The following is a 26,772-nucleotide window of genomic DNA, read 5'->3' as shown; positions in this document are numbered from 1 at the left end:
GTGACAGTTCAAGATTGAGTCGGAAAAGGCAAGACTCCCAATCACCAGTCTGGGGGAGAAGTCCTCTCACCTATTTTGGAAACTGCTTGCAGATGTGGGGAAACCACTGAATTGCTCACAACAGGGGTTTTGCAGAGATTTCCTCTGATTTTTTTTTTTCCTCCCCTATTTCCCACAACCTGTGTTTGTCTTGCGTCTGCTAGGCTGACATGTGGTTTACCTCGCTGATCCTGCTGCCAGGTTTTACACACTCTCCTCAGAAGTAAAACAACTGAAGTCGAAGGATACCGAGCAACTCTGGGCATGGGCGCCAGAACTGTCACAGAAAATTTGCTTCCCGAGTATTCCTTCCAACTTCCCTTCCTGCGCCCACGTGAGCCAGAGCGCCAGCCCATCAGCAAGGTCTTAGCGTTTCCTGCTGCTGCAATCTGTAACTTGATTTTGGATTTTTTTTTTTTAATTGCAGTTCTGGGGATCTTAGTTCTTAGCAAAACTTTGTTGGTTGGAAGACTTTTAAAGCAGTCTATTTCCTTACCCAAGTCGCGAAGGCTCAGACACTTTTCCTCCATTCCCGGGCTGCACTAAGGTTAAGCCGCAGCAAAGGAAAGAAACACACACTCGCTGTTTATTTGGGGGGAGGGGAAGTAGAGGTTTGCAGCTAAGTTATCACGATCCCTCGCGCCACCCCCGGTCTGGCACTCTCGGCTGACACGTACATCATCTATTAATTGCTGTTCGCGGACGCAGATACATAATATATTCATTTTTATCTTTAGTAAAATATAAATGGAATTGTCAGCGCGCTCGTGTCTGTTTGTTTGTATAAGGCTATCAAAAGAAGTCAGAGAGGAGGCTGTGGCCCGGATCCTGACCCTGATTGTATGAATAAGTAAGCAGGATGCAAGTGATTGGGTTAGATGCTGCGAAGATTTTTTTTTTTTTTTTTTCAAGTTAGGAAGAGGGTAAAAAGACAGCCTGGGGAAGGTGGGGGGGAGGCAAACGGTGCATCCCCACATCCTCACACTTTTGCTCTTTTCAGTCAGTTGCTTTGCTGGCTTCTGCAGGCTTTTAAGGTCTCGCGGCGTAGAAATGCCTGCCCCCCACCCCCTTCCTCGGTCTCCCCTTTCAGTTCAGATGTGCTGATGTGCAGACCGGATTCATCTTCCCGGAGCGGCGGCGGCGGCGGCGGCGGGCGCAGGCGGCGGCGGCGGCGGCGGCTCGCGCTCGACCGCCGGGTCCTGGCAGCGGCGGGGGCGCGGCGCTGGAGCCCGAGCTCCGGTGGCAGCTGAGCCCGCGGGGCGCCGCTCGCCCAGCCGCGGCCGCGGGAAGTTCGGCCGCCAGAAGGACGACCTGGCAGGCTGCGAGCGCCCGCTCCGCGAGAGCCGAGTTTGCCCGCAGCTGCCCCTCCCCGTCTCCGGGAGCCGAGCTCCTTACCTGCCCTCCGCCCACCCGCGGGCCCCTAGCCAACTTCTCCCTGCGACTGGGGGTAACAGGCAGTTCTCGCCCTCTCTCCTGTCCCGACGGCATCCGTATGTCTTCGGACACCTGAACGCCCCAGTGTCGCCGAGGAGCCTCCCGGTGGGGAGAGGAGCACCGGTTCCCCTCGCACCGCACATCAGCGCGGACCGCGGACGCCTCACCTCCCGGTCCCGTCCCTTCCTTTTCCTCCAGGGGAGGAGGATGGGGTTGGAAACGCTTCCCCCGAGGATGCTCGTGTTGCTGGTGGCCTCGGGGATTGTTTTGTACGGGGAGCTTTGGGTCTGCGCTGGCCTCGACTATGATTACACTTTTGATGGGAACGAAGAGGATAAAACGGACACGATAGATTACAAGGACCCTTGTAAAGCCGGTAAGTGCCTCTCCAGGTCGGGACGGTGGCGCGCGGGGTCCGTCGCGCTGGATTTCCGAGGGGTGGCGGTGGGAGCTCACCTGTTTCCTTCCCTCTCTCGCCAGCCCCTCCGCCGTCCCTCCTTCTCTTGCCCTTCTTTCCTTCCCCTCCCCACCCCCCAAGTGGCAGTCGCCGTGGCCCGAGTTGACTGGAGTTCTGTGCTAGTGGGATCGAACGCCAAGCTCCCATCTCCCAGTTTGGGAAAAACGTCCAGAGTTCGGATTCCCTTCCCCTCCCCCAGCAAAACGAAACAAGACTTACACACAGCTGGCTGGCCGTGGGTTTTAAATACCAACGCTCAGCGGGCTATATGTATCTGGAGGGGACTTCACCTCCTCTTTGTTCCAGGGTGCGGTTCCCCGGTGCTCGCCCGCGACCGAGTTGGTTCGAGTTCCCCCAAATATGGGTGGGGGTGGGATTGCTACCTCGGGACACCTTTGCTTCCCTCTTTTGCCAGGGATTTCAAGTGTGGGATCCGGGCGAAAAGGGGATTGTGGGACGACCTTGGAAGCTCTCATGCTAGATGGAATTCGAATGCATTTGCCCATTTAAAATAAACCTTAAAAAAATTGTCCAAGTTGTTACCCCATTCAAACTTGCGCCTTCCTTCCTGTGTACGCCCCCTGGGAACCGCAGTTTGACCTGCACTGCCTGAAGCTCAGCTTCCCCTCGCGGGTCCCCAAGCGCCCCGGGATCTTCCCCTCTCCCCCCCCCCCCCCCCCCCCCCCCCCCCCCCCCCCCCCCCCGCCCAACGCGTCCAGTGCCTCTGCGGGTCCTCCTCCCGCTCGGGGCGGAGCTTAGCTCCCGCCGCCTCAGGTCGGATCCGCACGTGCCGCGGCCGGTGACCACGTGAGCGCAGCGTCCCGGGGGCTCCGGAGGCGCCAGGTCCCTGGCCCTGCGCAGCGGAGGTTGGGGTGACCAGAATTCAGTGTGGTGGACTCACGACCAACTTCGGAAGGAAGGTTACGAGGGGTGTTGGGGCCGACTTGGTAGGGTTGTTTGTAAGCACGTTCTGTCCCATCTCTAGAGGTGTGGGCTTTGGCGAAGCAGAGAGGAAGGGAGTGGGCAAAGTGCCAAAAGTGTGTCTGCCTCTCCGGATTCTGTGCGGGCTTGGTCGGTATGTGACTGCGACTTCTTCCCTTTTTATAGCTAGGTAAACCTTATTCAGCCTTTCTTGGTCCTGAAGGAAGGAGAAATGCACACAGTGAAAGAAAATGCTGGAAATTCCCTTGTTGCTTTGTACCGTTGATGACACATTGCTCTGACAAGGAGCGAATGTGTGCTGTGTGCGCGTTATCAGATCTTCCTTGGTGCCCTCTTACTGAAGATAGTTGTTCAAAACTTGGAGTAGCTTCGTAGAAACTTGTCAGTCTGGAGCTTGGAATTCTCATTTGATTCCATTTGGTTTGTAAGTTTCCTCCTGACACCTTTAACACTAAGTCTGTCCCGCCAGAAGTTTCTTGGGCCTTCCCTGGTGGTTTGGAGAAGGAGACATCATTCTGCCAGGATGGGTGACTAGCGACTGGACAACCAGAATTCAGTACTGTAACAACTCCCCAAAGCACACTTTTTATTGGGAAATTAGTTTTGAATCATGTTTACAGCTGGGTGAAAATTGTGTACTTTCTTGTTTTACATAAGGTAGAAATGAAGTGTTTCTAAAGGTTGTCTAGGGAAACATCTATTCTGATGCTCTCTTGTGTGAAAAATTCAACCAGCTATTAATATGAAAAAACCAGGGCATATGTATCATGGGCTTGATTTCAGGACAATAAATATTGTTTTCCATACAGATTCAAGTAAAAGTTTATGTCTTTGAAAATCATTGACTTCAAATATGAATATAAGAAGTGTCAAAAATTAGTACTATTTTCAGAAATTATGTTGTTTTTAGACTTATGTTAGAAATTGTACAGAATAAGATTCGGTGAACATACTGGTTTTTTTGTTTTGTTTTGTTTTGTTTTTTGTTTTCTACTTAAGACTGTTTTCAATTTTGAAATTTAAATGGTTGCACCATGTGTATTGAAATATGACTCAAGGATAAATATTTATTATCCTCAGTAAATAAACATCTAGAGTAAGGAAAAAAATTCTAAGAGTGTTTAGTTTTGTTTTTTCCTTTAATATTGGTTTATTGTTGAGCATAGCTGTTGAAGATAAAACAATGAAAACAACTTTGAATGGGTTATTACTCTAATCTTATTTCTTCCCTATCTTTGAGTACAAGAGGCATACCTGTGTGTATGTGTATGTTGTGTATGTATCATGAAAGAGAGAGAAGAATGGCACCAGTGGTAGGCTGAGAAGTATGTCCAAAATCTGAGATCACTTAAAAATTTTTTTTTAATGTTTATTTGTTTTTGAGAGGGAGGCAGGAAGGGAAAGGGGGGGAGAGAGAGAGAGAGAGAGAGAGAGAGAGAGGGGGGGAGGGGGAGGGGGAGGGGGAGGGGCAGAGAGAGAAGGAGACACAGAATCCCAAGCAGGCTCCAGGTTCTGAGCTGTCAACACAGAGCCCCCATGCAGGGCTCGAACCCATGAACCATGAGATCATGACCTGAGCCCAAGTAGGATGCTTAACCAACTGAGCCCCCCAGGGGCCCCTGCCATCACTTTTTAAATGATCAACCCTACCTTTTAAAATTCAGGGACGTGAAGGCTTTAATTTACCATCTTGGCTAAAGAGTGGCAAAATCCTTTTTGTTTTTCCCTTGGCCTCTCTTTTGGCACTATATAAGACAAGTAAAAGTTGTAATAACAGGAAAAAAATTAAATAGTACATTGAAATCCCAAACGAGAGTCAAAAAAAGGTCACTAAAATAAGAAAGATGAGGACAGATATGTGAAAGAATGCCACACAAAAGCACGGAGGGTGCTCTCCAGATTCTGGGATACCTTTGTCTGCCCTTTCCAAGAGCAGAGTGGAGGACGTGGGCCATGAAATAAAGTGTCCTTCTCTAACAAGGGTCCTAATTTTCCTCAGACTATACAGTGGCTTGATGTCATAATGACTAATGAAACCATAATTTTCAGTTCAACACAACAGCCCAATTGGGTGGAATTGGTGAATCTTCCCATTACACAGATAGGAAAACCGATGCTCCATGAGGTCAAATGCTTGTTAAGATTATCCAGAACTTGATTTGAAGTCTCCTGGCTGCAAAACCTGCATGCATATAGACAGACAGACAGACAATAACACTGCATTCTTAGCTGGCCTTTTGGAGGTCTTCCTTGAAATGCAAACAATAGAAATTTGTCCGAGTTTACCTAGAGTCTAGACTAATAAAAGTGCAGTTACTTTCATATCTGGTAAGTATGAAATGACTAAGAACATAGTTTCATCTTATAAAGTCTTTGAGGTCAGAGGTCATAGCTGATTTTTAATGTTTATCACAGGGAGATAGATTACCACTGTTGGTATCTAGCTAAAGTTCTTAATTCCATCTCGATATCTGTGGAGTATAAGTGTTGATCTTCATTCCTCATCTACAAACTTCTATTTTAACCAGTAATGTGACTCAAGAAGAAATATAAATATAACATTAAAATTGTGCCATTCTTAATACATTTGTGAAATGGTATAATTTGTATATCCATGAGAACTCTAATTTCAAGTTCATGGGACAGAAAGGAAGCCTCGGGTTAATTTAATTGAACTTTCACTTAGACATTTGGGTATAAGCAAAAGTAGGTTAAGTTAGTACAGCACAGCTTCATGTATATTTATATAGCCAAATCTGTTAGGACAGAATGTAGGTAATTAATCTTTCTCTCTTTGTAGATAATCACAAAGAAGCAGATAATTCAAAGGAGTATCTGACTGTCTTTCTTCAGCGTAGTATGTAGTCCTCTGAGTTTGCAATCCTACTCTGTCTAGTTCAGAAGGTTCCTGAGGGACACCAGGAAGCTGATGCTGCAGGAAGTCATTCCAGAACAGAGACTGTTTCGGTGTTGTACTGGTCCATTCCATTCCAGAACATACCCTTGCTTCAGTGTGGAACTGTTCCAGTAGGTGTTAATCTGAGTATTAATATCTATGAAGAGCCTGGGCAAATTCAGCGTGCAAGTTAAACTCTCAGATTTGTCTAGAGGTTCCCTGGAAAAACAGAAACCTGATAAACTCTGTATTCCCTGCCTTCCTCCTTTCTTTCTCTGTTTGTACTTAAGGGGGTATCTGGAAAGCTCAGGCAATCGAAATACAAGAGGTAAGAAGGGGGATTGAAGAATTTCTATTGTGAGTGATGGGTAGAGGCGGAGGAGATCGATGACGTAAAATGTTTGTCTAGAAGATTTGTCCTTATCCTCTTGGACAAGTGTGAACACCCTGAAAAAAAAGACTTTCTACTTTGAATCTCCTCAGTAAATGACTCCTTTGCTTGGAAAAAATCCAAACAAGATTAAAGGTCAGTGACTTGCAAGGTTAAATTTGCCTTTAGAGTGGCATATACAAGCCTGTTTACATAGAAATAGGCTTTTGGCATCCTAAAGGATTCTCCTTTCCGCTTTTCTTTGCAATTAATGTCCCAGGGTCCTGGTATACTAATTCTTCATCAATTCTTCATGGGATAATTTTCATAAATTCATAATTTCTTGGTAAAGATTTTCTTTCTTTTGGTCCTCAGTGCTGTACTTTCTAGCTTCATTGCCAGCCTCTTAGGTATGAGGTTTTAGAATTTGATGTCCAACCCGGTGTCTACTTCATTCTATCATAGTATTAAATATTGAGGCATATATTTCTTGGTCAGCACCTCTCTAGGTTGCCAAACCCTCATGTTAAAAATGCATTTCGTAGAGTGGCTTCCCTTAACCAGCCTCTTCTCTTTCAGTTTTCATTCCTCAGATCTTGCTTTGTTCTTTTTTTTTTTTTTTTTTTTCCTTCTCCTGCTTCTGGTGCCAACTCAGAAGTGGCCAGAGTACAGTTTTTGCAAAAGGGATGGATAGACATTATATTCTATACACTTGAATTCTGTTCATCATTTACAAGAGTAATTCTTTAGCCCTTGTCGTGAGGGTTCACATCCATTTTTGGCCCATAAATGGCAGTTACTGTCACTAGGTATGAATTAGGTGGACTATTTTTTTTCTTAAATATATCCCCATAGAGGAAGCTGGCTTTGAAACTCCTTTTTGTTTGTTGATTTACACATCTTCTCCTGGTGTCTTCCCAGTTTTTGATCCCTGAAGAAGGTGGTATCATTTACAAGTTCAAAATCTAACTGGAATCCCCTCTCTGAGGCAGTTCAGGTAATAATTAATGGAGTCTTTATGATTTCTAATTCAGCAGGTGCTGTTTGAGTCCTCCCTTCTCTTTTGAGGCCTCCTGAGTCTGGTGGAACAGTTAGACGTGCCTAAGAGCCCATCTAGCAAAGGCTTTTTGAGAAAGTTAGCACGTAATTCCCTACTTTTCCTCTTGCCATCATGATGGCTCACTTTTCTATGAAGGCCTGATGTATGCCATGTATAGTTTCTTCTACAGAAACCATATTGTCTTCCCCCATTATGTATGTAAGAATCCTATTTTTGTGCATCTTAGCAACTCTCCCTTACTCAACATTTATTCTCACTTGCCTGTAGTTACCATCATATTCTTTGTAAACCTTAAGAATATTAGTCACATTAATGATCCCTTTGGCCTCTTCAACAGTGAGTGTACTGGACAGAGGTTAGCCTTTCAATTTTTCTAGAACTCAGGTAGATAGTATTGAGTGCTAGTGATTTACCATCATTATTGTTTTTCTTTTTAGAATATTATCTATTGTTTTTAATAGTACCTTAGACCCATCTACTTAAATATTTAAAATTAGGACTGCCCTAAGCTTTTCTAAGAATGCTTGGAAAAGATAGAGGTGAATAATCCATTTAAAATGAGGCCTTGCACATCCTGCTGGGACCATCTGGTGTCTGGGGAGATGGGGGGAGGGGGCCATACTGCTCCCCTGAACTGTAGGAAAGCCCCCTGCAGCATCTGGAGCCCATAGCTAGGCCTGGGCCAGGCTGAGGCTCAGGTGCCTGGCAAGGTTTCTGGGCCTGTAGAATATCCTCAACTGAGGGAATTTTGAGGCCTCTTACAGTTTTCATATTCCAAGATCTGAAATTAATCCTGGACTTATCCTTCCTAAATGAGGGAGTCAAGAGTCCTCTCCCCAACTCTGGATATAGTAGAATGATTTAGCAGTATGGCTTTAGTGGTTTATTTCCTTTAGTTATCTATTGAATAATGATGCTTAGGGAGGAACATTAAAAACAATTTATAGCCTTAAAGTTATGGAATGAATTGCATAGAATATGTTCTTTCCCAGAGAGCAGGAGGGAGGGAATCCCTTGCTTATTTATTTAGTTCTTGCCATTGTCAGCCCTGAAAATGGGATATTGACTATTAGATTTTGAGACACTGTGGGTTGGCTAATGGAATGCTTGTTTTATCAGCTCTTTACAAAACGTGGGCTAATCCTGTCAAGCTGTTTTAAAGAGCTCAACTATATATTTGTATTAAGAAGTATTGTAAATTAGGTGTTAATTGAAATCCAGAAAGTGAACCAAGGAGACATTTGTCTTACTCAGCTCTTCTCTTGCAATTTACATTTATAGTTTGAGCTAAACTATTTGCTCTAGACCATATTAGAAAACAAAAACACAAAACTTTCTTGAACGATAATAGTTCTAAAATGTTGAAACCATACATTAGAAGGTCAGGAGTGATTCGAAATATATTATTTTTCTCAAACAAAATTCAATGTTGTGTAAATACTCAAAGCATTTACCTTGATGTTTAAAAAATATATATATCTCAACAGTTTTTGACACACTGCACCATTTTACAAATCAAGGGAGTTGTATGGGGATGCAGTCACAAAGCATGTATTTACTATCGACAGTTGATATCTTCCCTGTGTTGTTGAACTTCCTATTGATGACATTTAATTTGTGTGTTGGGGGGAGTGTAGGTGGATGTGTAGGAGGGTAGAATAGTTTCTTCATTCTTTACATTTCTCATCTGTGTTAAACTGTTAGCACGTGGATTGTGTACCACAGGGACTCCTTGAATGGCCCTGGGCCTGGTAGCTGATCTCAGCATTTTTGAGCTCTCTTCTTTGGCCATGAGTAGATTTGAAGTGCTTATTAAAATCATCTCTGCTCTTGTGCAACATTGGGAACCCACTTGGCACCATTTCAGTGGACCAGTCATACTGAAAGGATGGTGCTCTATTCCTCAGGGCTGAGCTCTCTGACCGCAAATACCTAGAGGTGAAGGTTTAGGATAGTTTGTGTTTTGTACTCAAATTCTGGAAGTTAATTAAACCTTTAAAATATCTCCGGGAAGAACATCGTGTATAACCAGAAAACAGGCACATGGAGACCTTTCTTAGAGAATGAGTTTTTGGACCTCACTGTCTAGGAATTGCCTTTGTTAGTCATGTCAAAATGACATAGTTCATCTTTTCACATTAAACGTTTTACATAGTCTTCTATCTTCACCATATCGCCATCAATTAATATTATTGTTACCTCTTTTGGACAAATGAAGAAACAGACTCAGAAAGATTCAGTGGTGGGCCTGTCATGATACTTACTGAGTGGTGAGAATTTGAACCTCAACCTGGGTTCTGTATTTCAGATGCCTTTTTTTTTTTTTTTTTTTTTTTTTTGAATCCCCTGTAGTGGCTCCTCAGCCAGTACAAATGTATTAAGACTGGCAGTTGAGGTGATGGTATTTGTGCCCTGGGCCTCTATCCCTTTTGGCAAGTGGTTTTCTGTAGTGAGAATACATTTTGTCTTTAGCATTCTTGCCTTTTATAACCCGTATATTGTCGGAGTAAGGCCAATACTTTCAATTGCATGGAATACAGGGGAGACCCTAGTCCCTTTCAAAAGAGTGTTCTCTAAGTGTGGAGAGTTGTAAACTAAATGTCCAATTATGTACGGGACGGATACAAAATGCATACGGTTAATTTTAATAGTGTTAGAGAAATATTTGAGCGCTAAATAGTGTCAGGGAGACACTGCTGCCCATTGTCCCAAGTATTTAATTGTGACAGCAGGCTTCTCATGTCAGTGAAGGCAGAGGCTGAATTGGATTTGAGCAGAATTCGTCGTCATTAGTGTCTGGTTCTTGGCACAGGCTCTGACATTTTGTGTGGTAACGCGTTAAATTGTTTCACACTTTGGATTTGCTGTCTGAGTATTCATTGAATGCATGATTATGAGCCCATAAAGAGTGTGAAGAACTTCCTTTCAAATGCAGGTGATTCAGGAAAGTGGTTTATTGTGTACAGTATGTATGTAAATGATGCGTGAATGCCTTTGAGAAAACAAATATGCTGTGAGAAGGCTCTTAAATAACTTTATCTTTTCAATCCTAACTTGTCTGAAAGCCCTAAGGTCAAAAGCTCCAAAGCTTTGGGGGATCATAGGGTTAACTAAACTTCTTGGAACTCCAGTGTGGTTTCCTAAGACTAGGAAGTCTGGCATGTTCAAAATATATACTTTATGTAATATTTACTAAGTTACAATTTCTTTGAAGAAAACATGCTACTTTTAGCAAATTATCATGTGTTCTAGAAGGAAGAGTTCCTGCCTGTATTTTTTCTCTGACAAATGGGTAAGAACAAAATCTGGTGAAACAGGCTTCCCTTTTCTGTTTCCTTCTTTTCTAAACCTAAGAACCAAGGGGAAGTTTTTCTTTCATATATATTTTTTAGTCCCAGGGGAAGAAATAGTATATATGTGGACCTGGGAAGTGTGGCCTGCAGGCAGTGACCAGGGGAGGAAAAATTAGGATTTTCCATCTGGAATGGGTAACGGAAATAATGACCTAAATCAGGTCGCCTTATGTTTCTGTGGGGAAAGAGATTTGTGAGATTTGCTGGGTGAACTAGTGTCCAAGAGTAAAGACAGAAAAAAGATATTGATTATAGGATACACTTCCATTGTGTCCAAGATTAAAAAGTTTACAATAAGACCAGATTTCTAGTGTATGTCATGGTAGAATGGGGCTTCATGTACAAAACTGTACGCATCATAAAAAGTATCCTATAACATATCTTATTTCTGTATTGCATAGTACCTATAGCTTAGGGTTTTAAGGTAACTTATCATATGTTGCTCTGTGATAGAATCAGAATTTGAATCCAGAACTCTGGATTCCATGTGTTGCCATGATGCTTCATTCTTCCTTTCCTCCTCCCCCTCCTCGTCTCCTCCTACTCCTCCTCTTCCTCCTCCTTCTACCTCTCTCTCTCTCTCTCTCTTTCTCAGATAGGCATATTTTTGAAAATTGGGATTGGCTTCAAAAATTATTATTATTATTTTTTAAGATTTTAAGGAGACAGAATAGTGCTGCTATTAAAAATTTGGGCTCTGGAATAAGAAGGACATGACTTCTAATACCAGCCCACACATATGGTGACTGTGTGTGGCTTTTGGCAATACCTTTTATGCTTCAGTTTTCTCATCTATAAAATGGAGACGACGTTATGACCCTCACGGTGTTGTTATAAGAACTAAATGAATGTGAAGTAAAAATCACTCTGTCTGCAACAGAGTAAACACTGTATAATTTTTACTCATAGTGCCATAAATATATAGGAGGTAGAGGATTTTTTTTAATTGCAACTACTTATTGGTGGGAAGGTGTTCTTTATAAAAACATTTGTAGATAAAGTTCTTTTTTCTTGTCATATACAAAAATGCATTCATATCTCAAGTCCTCCATATTTTACAGTTGAGAGGTTAAATCCCCAGTAGAAAAATAAGGGAGGTTTGGAAAGGTAACAGGAAAGGTTTGGCTATTTGCTCAAATGCTTAATAGACCCAAAATATATTGACAGTTTTCAATTCCCATTCATAATATGTGAATAGAATCTTGGCTATATAGTCTTTCGGCAATTTCTGGTACACATTATATTTGCCATCTGGATTAAGTTGAAGAGCTTACATACTCATAATCCTGTGTTTACACAGAGCTAAGTGTAAGCACATGGCTCTAAACTACAAATATTCGTAAATTCATCAAACCTTTATTGAACACTTACTGTGGATGAAACATGGATTTATCCTTGGAATTCCAGAAGATGAAATATGATACAATCCCTGACCTGGTGCAGCCTTAACTTTACCACTTTTAGGTAGAGAATACCTAAAAGTAGATAATATACAGCTAATGTGTTAATAGTTGCTTATATACTAATCGCATAACTATATGCTAAAATTATTTCAATTTAGTATTTGAAAATGGATGCTATTATAAATGGTGACAATCAAGAAATATATTCTTATAATTTTTTCCTCGAATTTTCTTTACTCATGATATATGAAGAGTGAAGGGTAGAGCTATGAAAACTTCTAAGCAAGTACTTTGCAAGCTTTGTTATTTGGCAGTGGACTGGGATGGGATGTAACTAATAATTGTGCAGTTATTTGGAAGAAGTCTGTATTGATAATATGATTTCCGTTTGTTTTTCTCAGATAGCTTGATTTAGAAATTTCAACTTCTTTTTGTCATCTTTTCCTACATTATCTGCTAGAGTACTTTTCTGTCCTTTACGCAGTATCCTTATCCTTAAATACATCTTAGTGTACATGGTTGACTCTTTGCTTACAGGTCCAGGCAAAGCAAGAATTGATGATAAATGAAAAAAAAAAGAGTCTAGTGTTTTTACTTGCAGTATTCTCCTGTGGTTTTGAAAAGGAAATATAAGTTTTGTTTTCTTTAAATAATTCTGTGTGGGTAGTGGTATGGCAGTTGGAAAGCAAACTGAATTGGTAGTAAGAGATATAATTTCCACTACAGACTTTGCTGTTGTATTCGTATGTAACCTTGGGGATGTTCCTTGATTTTCTGGGACCTAGTCCCTGAGGTTAGGAATCCCTAAGGCTGTCTGAGCTACAAAGCTCTCTGCACCCTGGTGTCTCTGACATGAGAAGTGAGATCTCCTTTGAAGTGATACCAGGAAGTTGTGGGACCAACGGCCTATACTGTTCATTGAGAGGAAAGGGAAGATGTTTACACCTCTCCAGCAGGCACTTTTATGAAGGCCTCAGGTTTCTCATGGCTCCAGCCAAATCATGGCAACCAACAGATTGCAGCTGCAATAGGGCTGTGCAGTTCCCTGACTTGAATTTTGCCAGAATTATCTTTGAAAGCATTTATGAATAATTTCCCATTCCTCTTTTCCAACCTCAGTCCATCAGCAAAACATCTGCCCAAACAGCGACCAGGTATGTGAGCAGCACCTATGTGTGTTTCAGAACTTGTTAGTCTCACATCACCACTAGAATTGAGTGTTGCTCTATTTGTTTCCTAGAAGAGATGATTGCACTGCAGATGAGCAGAAAATGGCCAGTGGATGGGGAAAATTCACTTCTTTCAAGTTGGAGGTCAATATTCATAGTGGAGAGAACAAGAGCTCTAAAGAATCTACAGCAAAGTTTTTCTCACTTAAAGCATTTTTTGAAATATACAGTATATTAAAAGATGCATTCTTATATCAATTGATCACATATCTATTCTTGAAAACATTCTTTTACTTGGCACAAGTGTGTACTGTTAATTATCTGTATAAAATTAAATTTCTCAAACTTTCAGTTTATCTGAATTGTCTAGTGAATAACTAGTTTTTTTATCATAAGTTAATTTATGTAAATTTTTTTAAATGAAGAGTCTCAAATTCTCAAACAAATCATTGCCAAAAGAAGTTTTCATTCTTGAGCTTTTATGATAGTAAAGAATGAACTCCAATAGAAATTAATAGCCTGAATCTAGGTAGTATGGTTTAACTTAAAGAACACTGGATATTGTGTCAGGAGACCTAGGTGCATGTCTGGGGTCTTCTGTGTTTAATTATATAATTTGGGTTAATGCTGCTGAATTTAAATTCTCTCATTTGTAATATGGGATAGTGATACCTAGTCTATAATAAGTAGGTAGGGATTAAATGCATAAGTGTGGTGCATTGTACAGATGTAAATTAATACAACCAAGATTTTACACTTGGTGTGTTTCAGGAAGATTGGAGAATACAAGATGTGTCCCTTCCTATAACAATTTCAAATCTACCAGAAAAAAAGCAACAGATATTTCAGTTATGAATATGAAAGTGTGACAAAATATTGCAGTAACACAGAGGAAGGAATGCATTAATTATGTTTGGGATTGGAAAGACTTCTTAAGGATGGTGGCATTTGAGTTGGATCTTGGCTTATAAGTTTCTTCCTGGACAAAAGGTGGTGCAAAACTTTATAGAGTCAAATCACTAAGATAAAAACTGAAGCTATGTATGGAGACTCATGGAATTTTATGAAAGAGAAAGTGGTAAATAGTCTAATGTGGGTAATGCAGAGGGTATATAAAGGTTTGTGCTTTGGCAAGAGATGATTTGGGAAGGTGCAATGTAAAAGGATTTTTAATGCCCAGAGGGGGTGTGAATTTGATCCCCTTTGCAGTGGGATAGGGATTTATTGAAAACTTAGATCAGATTACTGGCTTGGTAACAGTCTTATTTTTTTAAAGATAAGTGAGGATGTAAACAGTGGTCTCATGTGGTAGCTGTAGGAAGTAAGGAGCAAATGGGAGCGTGGAGGCTTGTTAGAGCTATAGTAAAAGTAGTGGCCAAGTGTTGATGAGTATTTGCATTTGTACTGTGGCCGTAGTTATAGAAAAGAGGGATTGGATTTAAGAGACCAGTCACCAATTGGACAGACTTGGAGTGAAGGTCAGAGGGTAGAAGAAAAGGAGGACTCAAAGATGATGTCTCCATGGCTGTATACTTGAGTGACTGGAGGAGAAACAATGATACAGAGCAAGGTAAGAAGCACAAAAAAAAAAAAAAAAAGAAAAAGAAAAAGAAAAACAAAAACCAAGTTTGTCTTTTGTAAGCAAATAAATTTGGTTTTGAAATCCCTTTGAGTTGCACATATCTGCTGTGTGTTATCATAGGTCCCTTCTTGTTGTTATTCTTCGGGAATATGTTTGTTGTATTTAGACTTTTGTCTTCTATATTAACTTTGAAATCAACTGTCATGTCCTACTGTTTAGATTTAGATTTGAATTGCCTTGAGTCTCTGGATTAATTTAGAAAGAATTATTTTTATGATATTGAGTCTTTCAATCCATGAATATGGTATGTATCTGCATTTGTTTAGGCTTTCTTTAATACTGTTTAAGAAATTTTTAGTGTTTTTAACTATAACAATGTTTTCTGCATGTTTTGACAAATTTATTTATATATATTTTCTATTTTTTGATGATACAAAATTTCTTTTAGGCCATGTGCTGCTATTACATAGAAATGCATTTGATTTTTGATATGTTTACTTTTTACCCCAAATCCTTGCCAGTCTCTCATTAATTTTAATAATTTATCTGTATATTCTTCACACAGGCAATCAAATGATCTGCAGTAAAGATATAGCTTTGTTTCTTTACAATCCCTATGCTTTAAATTTAACTTAAAACTTTCTTGCCTCGTGTGCTGATGGTATTCCAGTGTTATAGGAAATGATGACTGAGGACTAGATTACTCTGTTCTCAATTTTAAGTAGAATGCTTTAAGTTATTTATCAGTTATGCTATTTATAGTCTTTAAAACATAAGATACTTTTTATCAGATTAAGAAATTCTGCTTATACTGAGATGATACGATTATTTTTTTTTTCTTTTGCCATTTAGTGTGGTGGATTAGAATAACTGATGTACTAATATTAACCCACTTTGCATTTCTGAGTTGAACCCAATTTTTAACATAATACATCATTCTTTTTCCTTCCCTCCATTCAGTTTATTGATACATACTTTAGAACTTTTGTTTCTGTGTTCGTTAGTTAAATTGACCTGACTTCTTTTACTGTTCTTGGATTTTGGTGTCAAGGTTGTGTTAGCCTTGTAAATACTCTGGCATATATTGTGGAAGATTGGAGTTATTTGTTCTTTTAGTGAATTGAAAGGATTTTTCTTCATTTCTGTCCAGTGTATGGCATTGCTAACATTTCAGTACAAGTTTAAACTAAATTCGCCACTTGAGTTTATTGTGCTACCATCGTAGTGTAAATTCAGAATGCAAACCTACTTTCGGGGTGATTTTTGCATATGACATTTGAGGATGTTTGCTTTTCTCTCTTCTGTTTAATTTCAGGCTTCCAGATAATCAGGTTTTGTGCAGTTACCTGGGGTGGTAGGAATTTAATTTTCATTCTTCCTTATACTGAGACAACCCAGATGATCTCAGAGTTTTGGAGGGTTATCCTATTATTCTTTCAGCTTTGGTGGGGCTTGCATGTGCCTTCTTTCTCTTGAGCCCTGGTTGACAACAAAATTCAATAGTCAGGTCAACCAATCTAGGCAAATGCCCTCCTTTGAGAGCTGGCTTTAGTCTTCCACATACTTCTCTGGGTTCCCTCCTTCACTCAGCCATGAAAATGTTTACTCATCCTGTCATACATCAGGGAGATTTTAAAAATATTTTATGTACCAATTTTAGTTCTCCAGGAAGCTCCAGTACCTCATCTGCCATGTTGGGAGAAACAGCAGTCTTTACAACAGATTTTAAATATTAAAAAGGACTTTATAATGTTAAGCGTCATCAAGGCATTTTTTTTTTCTTAGAATTTAAAAATTATGGTGATTCAATGGCTTTATTTAAAACTAATTTACAAAAAAAATAGTTTTCTTTTAGGTTGTTTTTATATGCAACTCTAGTAAAAGAACTTGACCTTCAAAAAAATAAAATAAAATGAATGTATTATTTTATGCTAAATATAACCATAAAGTTATATTGATATGTATATCAGTATACATATACATTGGTATATGTACCATATGTCTAATTTGGTTCTTCATGATCAAGGCACCATTTGTTTTTAGCTGACTTTCATTCAGTCCTAGGTATGCATAAGAAGACCTCCAGAAATTTCCTGAATTTTGTGTGAAGATTTCATTGTAAATGTAAACATTTTTAATGCCCTTCACATGAAAGAATTCAATTCAAATTTTAGGGGGGAAGAAAATCCAAATGAATTCAAAGCAAGCCATTGTGATTTGCAAGGGAAAGAAAGACACTGCTTGAAGGAAGCAGTACTTGGTCATCTGCACTGACTTGCTGCCTTAAGGCAAATATGATTACTCTGTAACCGTGTTAGGAAAAGCTAGGATTTTACTTTTCTTTAATTTACTGTGATGTAGATTGGGAATGTGTTTCAGCATATTTTGATATGTAATGCATTCTATTTTATTGATTTTGAAAACATAGAGAAGCAACCCACCATTATTCGATCTATTATTTTTTTAAATCGGTAAGGTTTTCCTTTCTCCTTTAAAATAAGCAGAATTTCTTTAACCTCTCCTCACATGGTTATGAAAACTTTTACTAATATGACTTTAACCTCAATTAACAATTAACTCATTCAAAATTTCCTGTATTAGTTTTTAGTTATAGGTCCTCAAAGAAAATATTATTCTTTAATTTGTAAAAATATAGCTCTGAGTGTACTCTTAGTATTTATAGCCAAAACTTCTCACCTTAGGGCACGACAATGCTGTTTTGAAGTCCTGACCAATCCCAATTATCATGCTTAACCTGTGTTGAAACACATTATGCAAATAAGTAGAGTGGGTGGTGGGGATTTGTATGTATGAATGGAGGTGAGTTAGTGCGTGTGTCATTCACTGATTCAGTAGGATTTGTTGAAAACATGCTATTAGTGATTTCTTTGAATTAAGCATTGCTCTCTCTGTGCCTCTTTCTTTTAAAACAGAGATACTCTTTGCTGGGTAAGTGAGTATTAAGTCATTAGTGTGAAAAATCATTAACATGGAAGATTAGGCCAGTTTTATAAATGTGCTAGGAACAGACAAGAAGAGGGTGGAGAACGCAGCTCTGAGGAGAACCCAGTCCGACTTCACCACTGGTGCCTTTGGGCAGCTCTTTGGGTACTCGGATGACTCTCTTGCCCTTAAACTTTTGAATTCTTTTTATTGGTGCCTCTGCATTATGCTCAGTTTTCCTTAACCTCCATCTGGGTTGTGGTTATAGAAATTTTTCTTTTTTAAAGAAATTCTTCTGACCTTACATTAGAAGAGTTCTTCAAGATGGTAGCTATTTCCCTCAACTTCATTCCTTGTCAGTACTCCAAACTATCCTTGTCATTTTGAGTCATTAGTGAGCATGTAAGCTTGCCCTGAGCTTTTGAGTGAGAGTACTTGATAGTCTTATAAACTTATAAACTTCTATAGAATGATAATAATTTTTAAACTGCTCTTTTTTAGTAAGGTTTTCTATATAGGTGGTCACTACTTAAAGAAAATTTGATCCAAATTGAGTGACCATATTTCTGAAATGCGACTGAATAAAATCTTAATAAATTCAGACTATGGACCTTCTGCTTCTGGCCAGACAGGGGTAATAGGGACCAGACTATCACTGTGCCTGAAGAAACTAAAAAACTGGACAAAATATAAGGAATAGTAGTTCCAAGACATTGAGCATCAAGCAACCAAAGGCAGTGGTCTTTGGGAGATGGGAAACAAATGAGATGAGCCCTATCACTGCCTCAGCTTATTCTGTATAGGACAGGGTTGGAGAATCCAGACAGAGACCAGAAGTTTCCCTGTGTTGAGGATATGGAGCTGAGAGTCCAGAATTCAAAGCAGCTAGAGTTTGTGAAGCAAAACACCAGAGGGGAGATTGATATGCAGAGAAAAAGTTCTGGAGATCTGCAGAGAATCCCTTTGTTTTGTTTTATTCAGCAGTGTCCAACCCGAATAGTTAGCTGACTAGTGATTAGTGCATGCATTTAAGAAGACTCCCCAAGGTTCAGGAAAGAACTACCCCAAAAAGATAGAAAATTCCTGGGCGCTCACACGGAGCTGGTAATAGTGTTCTGTTCTCACCTAGCAGAATGGAAAAACTCCATAATTTACTGGATAGAAGGTAAAATCTGGGAAATGTTTATCTAGTGTATTAGGAAAAACTTAGCACTAGACTAAACACCGTGCTGGTTCTTTCCAACAAAACTTGAAAAAAAAAAAAAAAAAGACCGGAAAGGATCCAGATAACTTAACTGCTTCCCAGAGCAAAACTCAAGGATGTTCATAGGAATATAAAAATATCCAGCAACCAACAACTTAAAATTCAATCAGTATTGCATCTGGCATGCAATCAATATTGCTGCATTGCTTTAAGAGGCAACAAAACAAAACAAAAACAATAATAAAAAGCAACCCCCCAAAACAAAAAGAAAATACTGGAAACAGTGGGAATGTCTATTAGGAAAATGATTAAAATATGTTGTATTGTTGAATAGGCAATAAAATGAAGATATTGAAAGAATTAGTTAAGCCTGTGTCTTTTGACCTTGAGAGGTATTCATGGTATAATAAATGAAAAAAAAAGTGAGTTTCCAAAAAACCCACAAACAAAAATTATATATTTGTCTATATATGGTTTACATATGAAAGATAAAGAAATAGAAAAAGATAAGGAAGGATACACACCAGAGTATTAGTATTTGTTAGTTAAGGAAATGCAATTGAAATTGGGTGTGGAGACCATGTATAGGCATACCTGACTTTATTGTACTTTACTTCACTGAACTTTGCAAATAGAGTATTTTCTTTTACAAATCAAAAGTTTGTGGCAACCCTTCATTGAGCAAGTTTGTCTGTTAGTGCCATCTTTCCAATAGCATATGCTTACTTCATGTCACATTTTGGTAATTCTCACAATATTACAAATTTTTTATCATTATTATATTTGTTACCATGATCTGTGATCAGTGATTATGACTCACTGAAAGCTTAGATGATGGTTAGCATTTCTTAGCAATATATTTAAAATTTTTTTTAATGCTTATTTACTTTTGAGAGACAGAGTCCAAGCCGGGGAGGGGCAGAGAGAGGGAGACACAGAATCCGAAGCAGGCTCCAGGCTCTGAGCTGTCAGCACAGAGCCCGATGCAGTGTTCTAACTCACAAACCATGAGATCATAACCTGAGCTGAAGTTGTACGCTTAACCAACTGAGCTACCCAGGTGTCCCGAGCAAGAAAATATTTTTTAATTAAGGTATGCACATTGTTGTATTTTTTAATGCAATGCTATTGTACTTTTAATAGACTATAGTATAGTGTTAACCTAACTTTTATATGCACTGGGAAACCAAAACATTCATTTGACTCATTTTATTGTGATATTTGCTTTATTGAGGTGGTCTGGAACTGAACCTGCAATATCTCTGAAGTCTGCCAGTAATTTTTCTTTCATATAATTGAATTATTTTACTTGTAAAATAAACATAAATTGTCTCATAATTTTTTAATCCTTAAAATATTTAAGAGAAAAATAATGACAAAGACTATATGGGGATATTAAAGATTGTTTTATAAAATGACGGCATAAAAATATGAATTTGACTATATACTTTGATTTTACAGCTGCAAAAATGAGACATGCATGTATATAAAAACTAGAAAGCACTTCAGAAGTTTTTTTTAGTGTTAGATATATGTATATTCTCCCCCACACACCTTTTTATATCTGAATGTTTGTGGGTAATATTAAGGATAGTTCTGTGATGTAAAGTGTGTAAAATATACAGGGATATGGACAAAGTATAGATGAGAAAATGTAAAAATTAGCAGTATTAGAATGGCAGGTTATGAATCATTTTGTTTATTCAATTTCCCCAAACTTTATGTGACATTGTACTGTCTTTATAATAAAAAGTAACTCAAAACTCAACAGGGCTTGCAAAGAACCACACAAATATGATTTACCAAAAGGAGAAAAATCTCAGAAATGATACAGATGATAGGACTAGTAGGCAAAGACATTAAAATAATTATTACAGTGGTATTTTGTATGTTTAAGAAGCTAGAAGAAAGATTTAACATGTTATGTGGAGATATAAAGGGTATAAAAAAGACCCAAATCAAATTTGTTGAGATGAAAGACTCAATGTTTGAGATAAAAAATACACTAGATGGTATTACCAACAGATTATACATTGCAGAAGAGAAGATTGGTAAATTTGAACACAATACAAGAAGCTATGCAAAACGGAACACAAAGAGAAAAAAGACCTTAAAGGCATGAGCAGAGAGCATCAGTGAGCTGTGGGACAAGGTTGAATGACTTAATACATAAGTAATTGGAATTCTTGAAGGAGAAGAGATAGATGGGAGCACAGCGTGGTGGTGGTGGAACACAGCCTAGAAAACTATTTGAATAAATAATGACTGAAAATCTCTGAATCTGATGAAAACAATGAATCCGTAGATTCAATCATCTCCATACACCCCAAGCATAAGAAACATGGAGAGAACTGCACTATGTCACATTGCAGTCATATTTTGAAAATCCAGCGATAAAGAGAAAATATTAAAGAAGCAAGAGAAAAGAGCACATTACAGAGGAACACACAAAGGAATTGCATGTGGAGGAGCAAAGATAAGAATGATAGCAGGTTTCTCACTGTAAGCAAAGCTAACTAATCGATGGTGCAGCCACATGTTCAAAGTACTGAAAGAGAAACACGGTCAACTTAGAATCCTTTACCCAGTGAAGGTGTCTTTCAGAAATGAAGTTGGAATACTTTTCTCAGACACGCAAAAGCTGAACGAGTTTGTAACTACCCAACTTACCCTACAAAAATGTTAAAATAAATCATTCAAGTACAGAGCAAAGGGCACGAGATGACAATCTCAGTCTACTCAAAGGGATGGAGAGCCTGGGAAAGGATAGCTAAAGATGTTTCTTTCATTGTGTAAATCTCTTGTGTTGTTTAACACTTCCTTCTGCTCTGTCTTTAAAAAAAATTTTTTTTAATGTTTATTTTAGAGAGAGAGAGAGAGAGAGAGAGTCAGTGTGAGCAGGGGAGGGACAGAGAGAAAGGGATACACAGAATCTGAAGCAGGCTCCAGGCTCTGACCTATCAGCACAGAGCTGGTGTGGGACTCGAACTCATGAACCATGAGATCTTGACCTGAGTTGAAGTCAGGTGCTTAACTGACTGAGCCACCCAGGTGCCCCCAAAGTCTGGACTTTTAACAATTGTCTCATTTTGCTGCTCCAATTGAAAACATAAAGGAAATACAGAATTAAGGAAAAAAAATCTAGCACATAGAATACGTGGTTAATTTATGGTGGACAGTCAACCAGTTTAGGTGAAAAGCAGAGAATTATTTAAATTACAAGGAAGAAGATAAGATATATTTAATTAGTTTTAGATTAATTATTGCAGTTTCCTCGGGCTTATCCACAAAAGAATAATTAAACGACTAGCCAATTTCTTAAAATTTGCTTTTGTTCACCCTTAGTGAATTACCTCTTTGAATTAGGCCTGTATCTCAGTATAGTCATTTTACAGGATAGTAGACTAAGGCTCCTTTTCCCAACTTCTCTATTTCTCTATTTTGTCTTTGTCTTTTCCATTTGATTTGATGTCATATCCCTGGAACTGTTCCACTGAGGAATCAAACTCACTTCCAGAATTTTAGCTTCCTAACTTTGACTTCTCCTTAAACCTGTTTTATATTTTCTGCATCATTGTAGTAGAGAAATCAGAAAGCATTTATTTTGCTAGTTGTTTGCAACTAAAACATGTAAAACAAAACAAGCTGAAGAGATCCTGACAGCTTGCTTATTTTTCTTGAAATTATTTGAGTTTGGGTTTTTGACACAGTGGTCTCAAAAAAGTTTAAAAACGATAAACATACAACTTGGTAACTGTTTCTTCTTATGGAAACTATGCTTGTGACCAGAGTTCAGCATGAACTAATATTTAAGAATATGTCATGGTTATGCTTTTATTAAAAGACCATTATGTATTCATTTTTATACTCAGGCCATGATGCCCTTTCTTTTTTAGGGCCATAGTAGATACTTCTTTCAATATAGGAAGCAAGATGTTAAAGTAATACCTATTCATTATATCCAAATAGGTACATCAGCTATAAAAAATGTGTACATTTTCTTTTAATAGGCACCTGTGGAATATGTGAGAAATTAAAGAATATCTCGTAGAGAGTATCTTTTTAAAAAATATATATTTTTAATGTTTATTTTTGAAAGAAAGAGAGAGAGAGGTTGAGAGCACCAGACGGGGAGGAAAAGAGACGGGAGACACAGAATCCGAAGCAGGCTCTAGGCTCTGAGCTGTCAACACAGAGCCTGACATGGGGCTTGAACCCACGAGCCGTGAGATCATGACCTGAGCTGAAGTCAGATGCTTAACCGACTGAGCCATCCGGGCGCCCCTCATAGAGAGCATCTTGTCCTAAAAAGAAATTATAATCTGGGCAGGAGCAACAGAATAAATATACCAATGATTGTAATTAAAAAAATGCAGAGTAAAGCCAGTTCCACATAGGACACTTTATAAACTTATGATGAGTTAAACAGCATTGCAGTATTGAATTACCTGATATAAGTTGAATTGAAATATAGTAGATGTTTGCAACCAACAGTGCTATAGGAAAGATATTCTTTTGCTAGTTCATCTTGGAAACACTTTACAAAGCGATACGGACTGGGTTTTAAGTAGATAGAAAGGATTGGATTATAATGGAGACTAAATATTTCTATAGAGCTTGATTTTTTTTCAAACACTTTCATGTCTCTAATCTGATTTTACAACAACCTAATAGAACAAGTAGCATTGTTATTCTCATTTTAAAAATAGTTTGAGACAATAGGTTAATGTCTCGGGTGTGAACAACTGATAACTGGTGGTGTTGCTCTTCATATCCAGGTCTTCCAACTGTGAATCCTCTGTTTTGCATTATACCACCCTTTAAAGAGGAGAGTGGAAAGCACTAAGCTAGACTCATTCTGCCTGGAACTCAGGTAAAGGAGTTTGGAAATTAGGCTAGGAGTCAGGGTTTAGACTCGGAAGCTCCTTAAATGCCTGAGAATAGATTTGAGGTAGGAGCAAGCAAGAGAAGATGAGTGGACCATTGCAGTAATCCAGGCAAGATATGATTGTGGCATAGACCGGGTGTGAGTTAAGAAGCTGAGGGAAGTGTTTGTATTCTGGATACATTTTGAAGACAGAGCCAACTGGATATACTGATGAACATAATGTGGGATCTTGAGAGAAAGAGTCAAAAATGAATCTAAAGTTTAAAACATGAGCAACTGGAAGAATATGATTACGGGGAACACAGAGATGAGCAGGTCAGAATTGAGTCTTAAATGTGTGGAGGTGAGATGCTAATTAGGCATCCAAGTGGTCATGTCAAATGGCAGCTGGACGCATGAGTTTAGAGTTCAGAGTGGAGTCTGGGCTGGAGATCCGATGTTCGAAGTCATCAGGTGGTACTTACAGAGGTGAGATTGGGTGAATCACTAGGGGGAATGATTGCAGATAAAGAAGAGAAGAGGTGTAAGAACTTGGTTCTGGGGTACTCCAGCATTCTGAAATCTTGAAGATGAGGAACCGTTAAGGTACTTGATACTGATTCAGTTGCTTTAGAATAAGCTGGAGTGAGGCCGCCAAGAATGGGAAAGCTGTAAGGGCATGTTGAAACAGAACTTGAAAGAAACTTGGAGAGTTGTTTTTTTTTTTTTTTTTTTTTTCTCCTAGACCATGCTATGGGCATAATGGTATGTTAGGCATGGAGTAGTTCAAGAAAAGTCCATCATAAACACTGTAGCGATTAAACATTTTTATTCATTAGATGAAGCAATGTTCATGGCTGTCACAATAACAGAGTGAGAAGTAAGTAATAAGGAGTCATCATCCTCATTTTTATCATGAGGAAACGGAGACCAGAGAAGGTGACTGAGTTGCTTGTAGTTTTACAGTTTATCGTAGCATATATTTTTTGTCACAAATATCAAGTTAATTTTCAATACCCTGCTGTCAAATATCTTGCTAAATTTCTACAAATGTATTTTATAAGTAGGAAGCAATTAGAGGTCAGAATAAAGTAGAGAAAAATAATTGATGTTAAGGAAAATCACAGAAGAATGTTTAGAACATAAACAGTGACACAGTCTACGGGGACATAAGGAATCACGGGGTGGTGAAGAGCGCCCTGGACTGAGAATCAGGAAATTTGTATACCAGTCCTGGCTGCTTAACTTTCTGAAAGCCTTGAAACCAGTGTCTCAGGGCTTGGTGTATTGCTGAGAGCACATCTATCATGTGGAAAGGTATTTGTAAACGCATTAAAAAAGTCTCAGGGGACACACGTACCAAGGAGTTACTTCTGGGGAGCAGGTTGGATTGGGAGGGGCAATTAAGGGAGACTTACTTATCTCTTCAGTTCTGTTTGATTTGTTTATAACGAACATGTGTTACTTTCTTCAGTTTCATGAAAAAAAATGAAGAACTCTAAGAAAAAGTTCATTTAAGCAATTTCTAGACATCAGCAGGAAGACATAGTTCATATCCATTTGATCTCCACGTCTGCATTTCTCCTGTGAAATGAGGGAGTTTGAGTAGAGTCTCTAAAACTAACTCCAACTGTGGTACCTGTGATCCTGTGGAAAGCCACACATTTCAAGATGTGGGGCCCTTTCCTCACTACTATATGAAAGGGAATCTTTGGACTAATGTATTCAAGAAATTGGGTAACTGAAATGTATGGTACATTATAATGCTGAACTTGTAATGTGGATTGGATAAGTAATTTCGTAAAATAATACATTATTTCCCATAACCATAATAACCACTTGAAATAGTTACTGTTGTTATCACCCATCCGTCATTCAGTTTTACATATGAGGACGTTGGGGCTTATCAAGATTAACTAACATGCTTAAATTCACACAGCTAAGTGATGAAACCCAAGCCTGAGTTCTGAGCCTGAAATCTCAATCATTAAATACATCTCTCTCAGTCCTTTGGGGGGTACACCTTCCTTGATGTGGGGAAGCAGCGATTTATTTCAGTTTACAGAGTGGGAAAACCAGAGTTTGCTTGATTTTGTCAGATGCCTTGTTTCTGAACTCACTCTCTTATTCCTTTTCTTTTATTTCTTTAAATGTTTTTATTTATTTTTGAGAGAGAAAGAGAAACAGAGAACTAGTGAGGGATGGGCAGAGAGAGAGGGAGACACAGAATCTGAAGCAGGCTCCAGGCTCTGAGTTCTCAGAACAGAGCCTGACACGGGGCTTGAACTCACAAATTGTGAGATCATGACCTGAGCCGAAGTCAGATGCTCTATCGACTGAACCACCCACGCACCCTCCCTTATTCCTTTTTAAGTTAACTTCTCATATTAACTAAATGAAGTGCTCACATCTCCTTCCTGTGCCTCTCATGTTATAAAACTACCCTCATATTCTTTAGTCTTAAATTGCATTGCGCAGATTTTAATGTTTCTGAAACACAAATCTTAGAACTTATGGGTCTGCTGAATGTGGCAATATTTCTTTTTTTTCTGTGGAAAAGTTAGAGTCAAAGATGTTCTTAAAAATGATAGATTTTCTGTTGGCAGCATTATCGCCTTCTTTAACAGTCTAGGGGCCCATGCGTCCAATTTTCCTTGACTGTCTTCCTGGTCCTAACAGGAAGATCGCCAGCTTGAGTCTCTGACGTCCATTTCTCTCTTAATTGTCAGACACGGAGCCCTTCCAGTTTGACTTACTCCTTTGCTGCCTTCTAATTCTCATTCCAGAACTTGATTTGGGTTGTCGATTGTTCTGCTTTCCTACCCTCTTTCTGTCAGCCATGTGAACAACTCTCAAGCCCGTCAAAGTATCAGAATCACTTGAAGAAATTTTTGGAATGACAGATCCTGAGGTACAGATCAGAAGCGTAAAATCTGTTCCTTCAGCTGGAACCTGGAAATGTATATTGAAAAATGTGTCTTGCTTCATGCATTGCCAGTCTAAGAATCTCTGCCCATTGTGATACCTTTACCTGGAGCAAGTGCCTGTGTAGA

At 39.0% G+C, this 26,772-nt stretch overlaps 1 protein-coding gene across 1 annotated transcript in view; it reads left to right on the top strand.

The window, feature by feature from the left end:
* The first annotated feature begins 1,105 nt into the window (after positions 1 to 1,105).
* The window catches only part of TLL1 (tolloid like 1), a 214,081-nt gene continuing 188,414 nt past the window's right edge, over positions 1,106 to 26,772 (top strand). Inside the window, exon 1 of the mRNA XM_043566011.1 lies at positions 1,106 to 1,849. Coding sequence (XP_043421946.1) covers positions 1,681 to 1,849 — 169 coding nt within the window. The 5' untranslated portion in view covers positions 1,106 to 1,680. The remainder of the gene's footprint in view (positions 1,850 to 26,772) is intronic.

Source organism: Prionailurus bengalensis, chromosome B1, assembly GCF_016509475.1.
Source record: "Prionailurus bengalensis isolate Pbe53 chromosome B1, Fcat_Pben_1.1_paternal_pri, whole genome shotgun sequence".
Classification (NCBI taxonomy): domain Eukaryota; kingdom Metazoa; phylum Chordata; class Mammalia; order Carnivora; family Felidae; genus Prionailurus; species Prionailurus bengalensis.
Note: the sequence above shows the minus strand (reverse complement) of the source record. Positions and strands in the feature narration are given on the sequence as shown.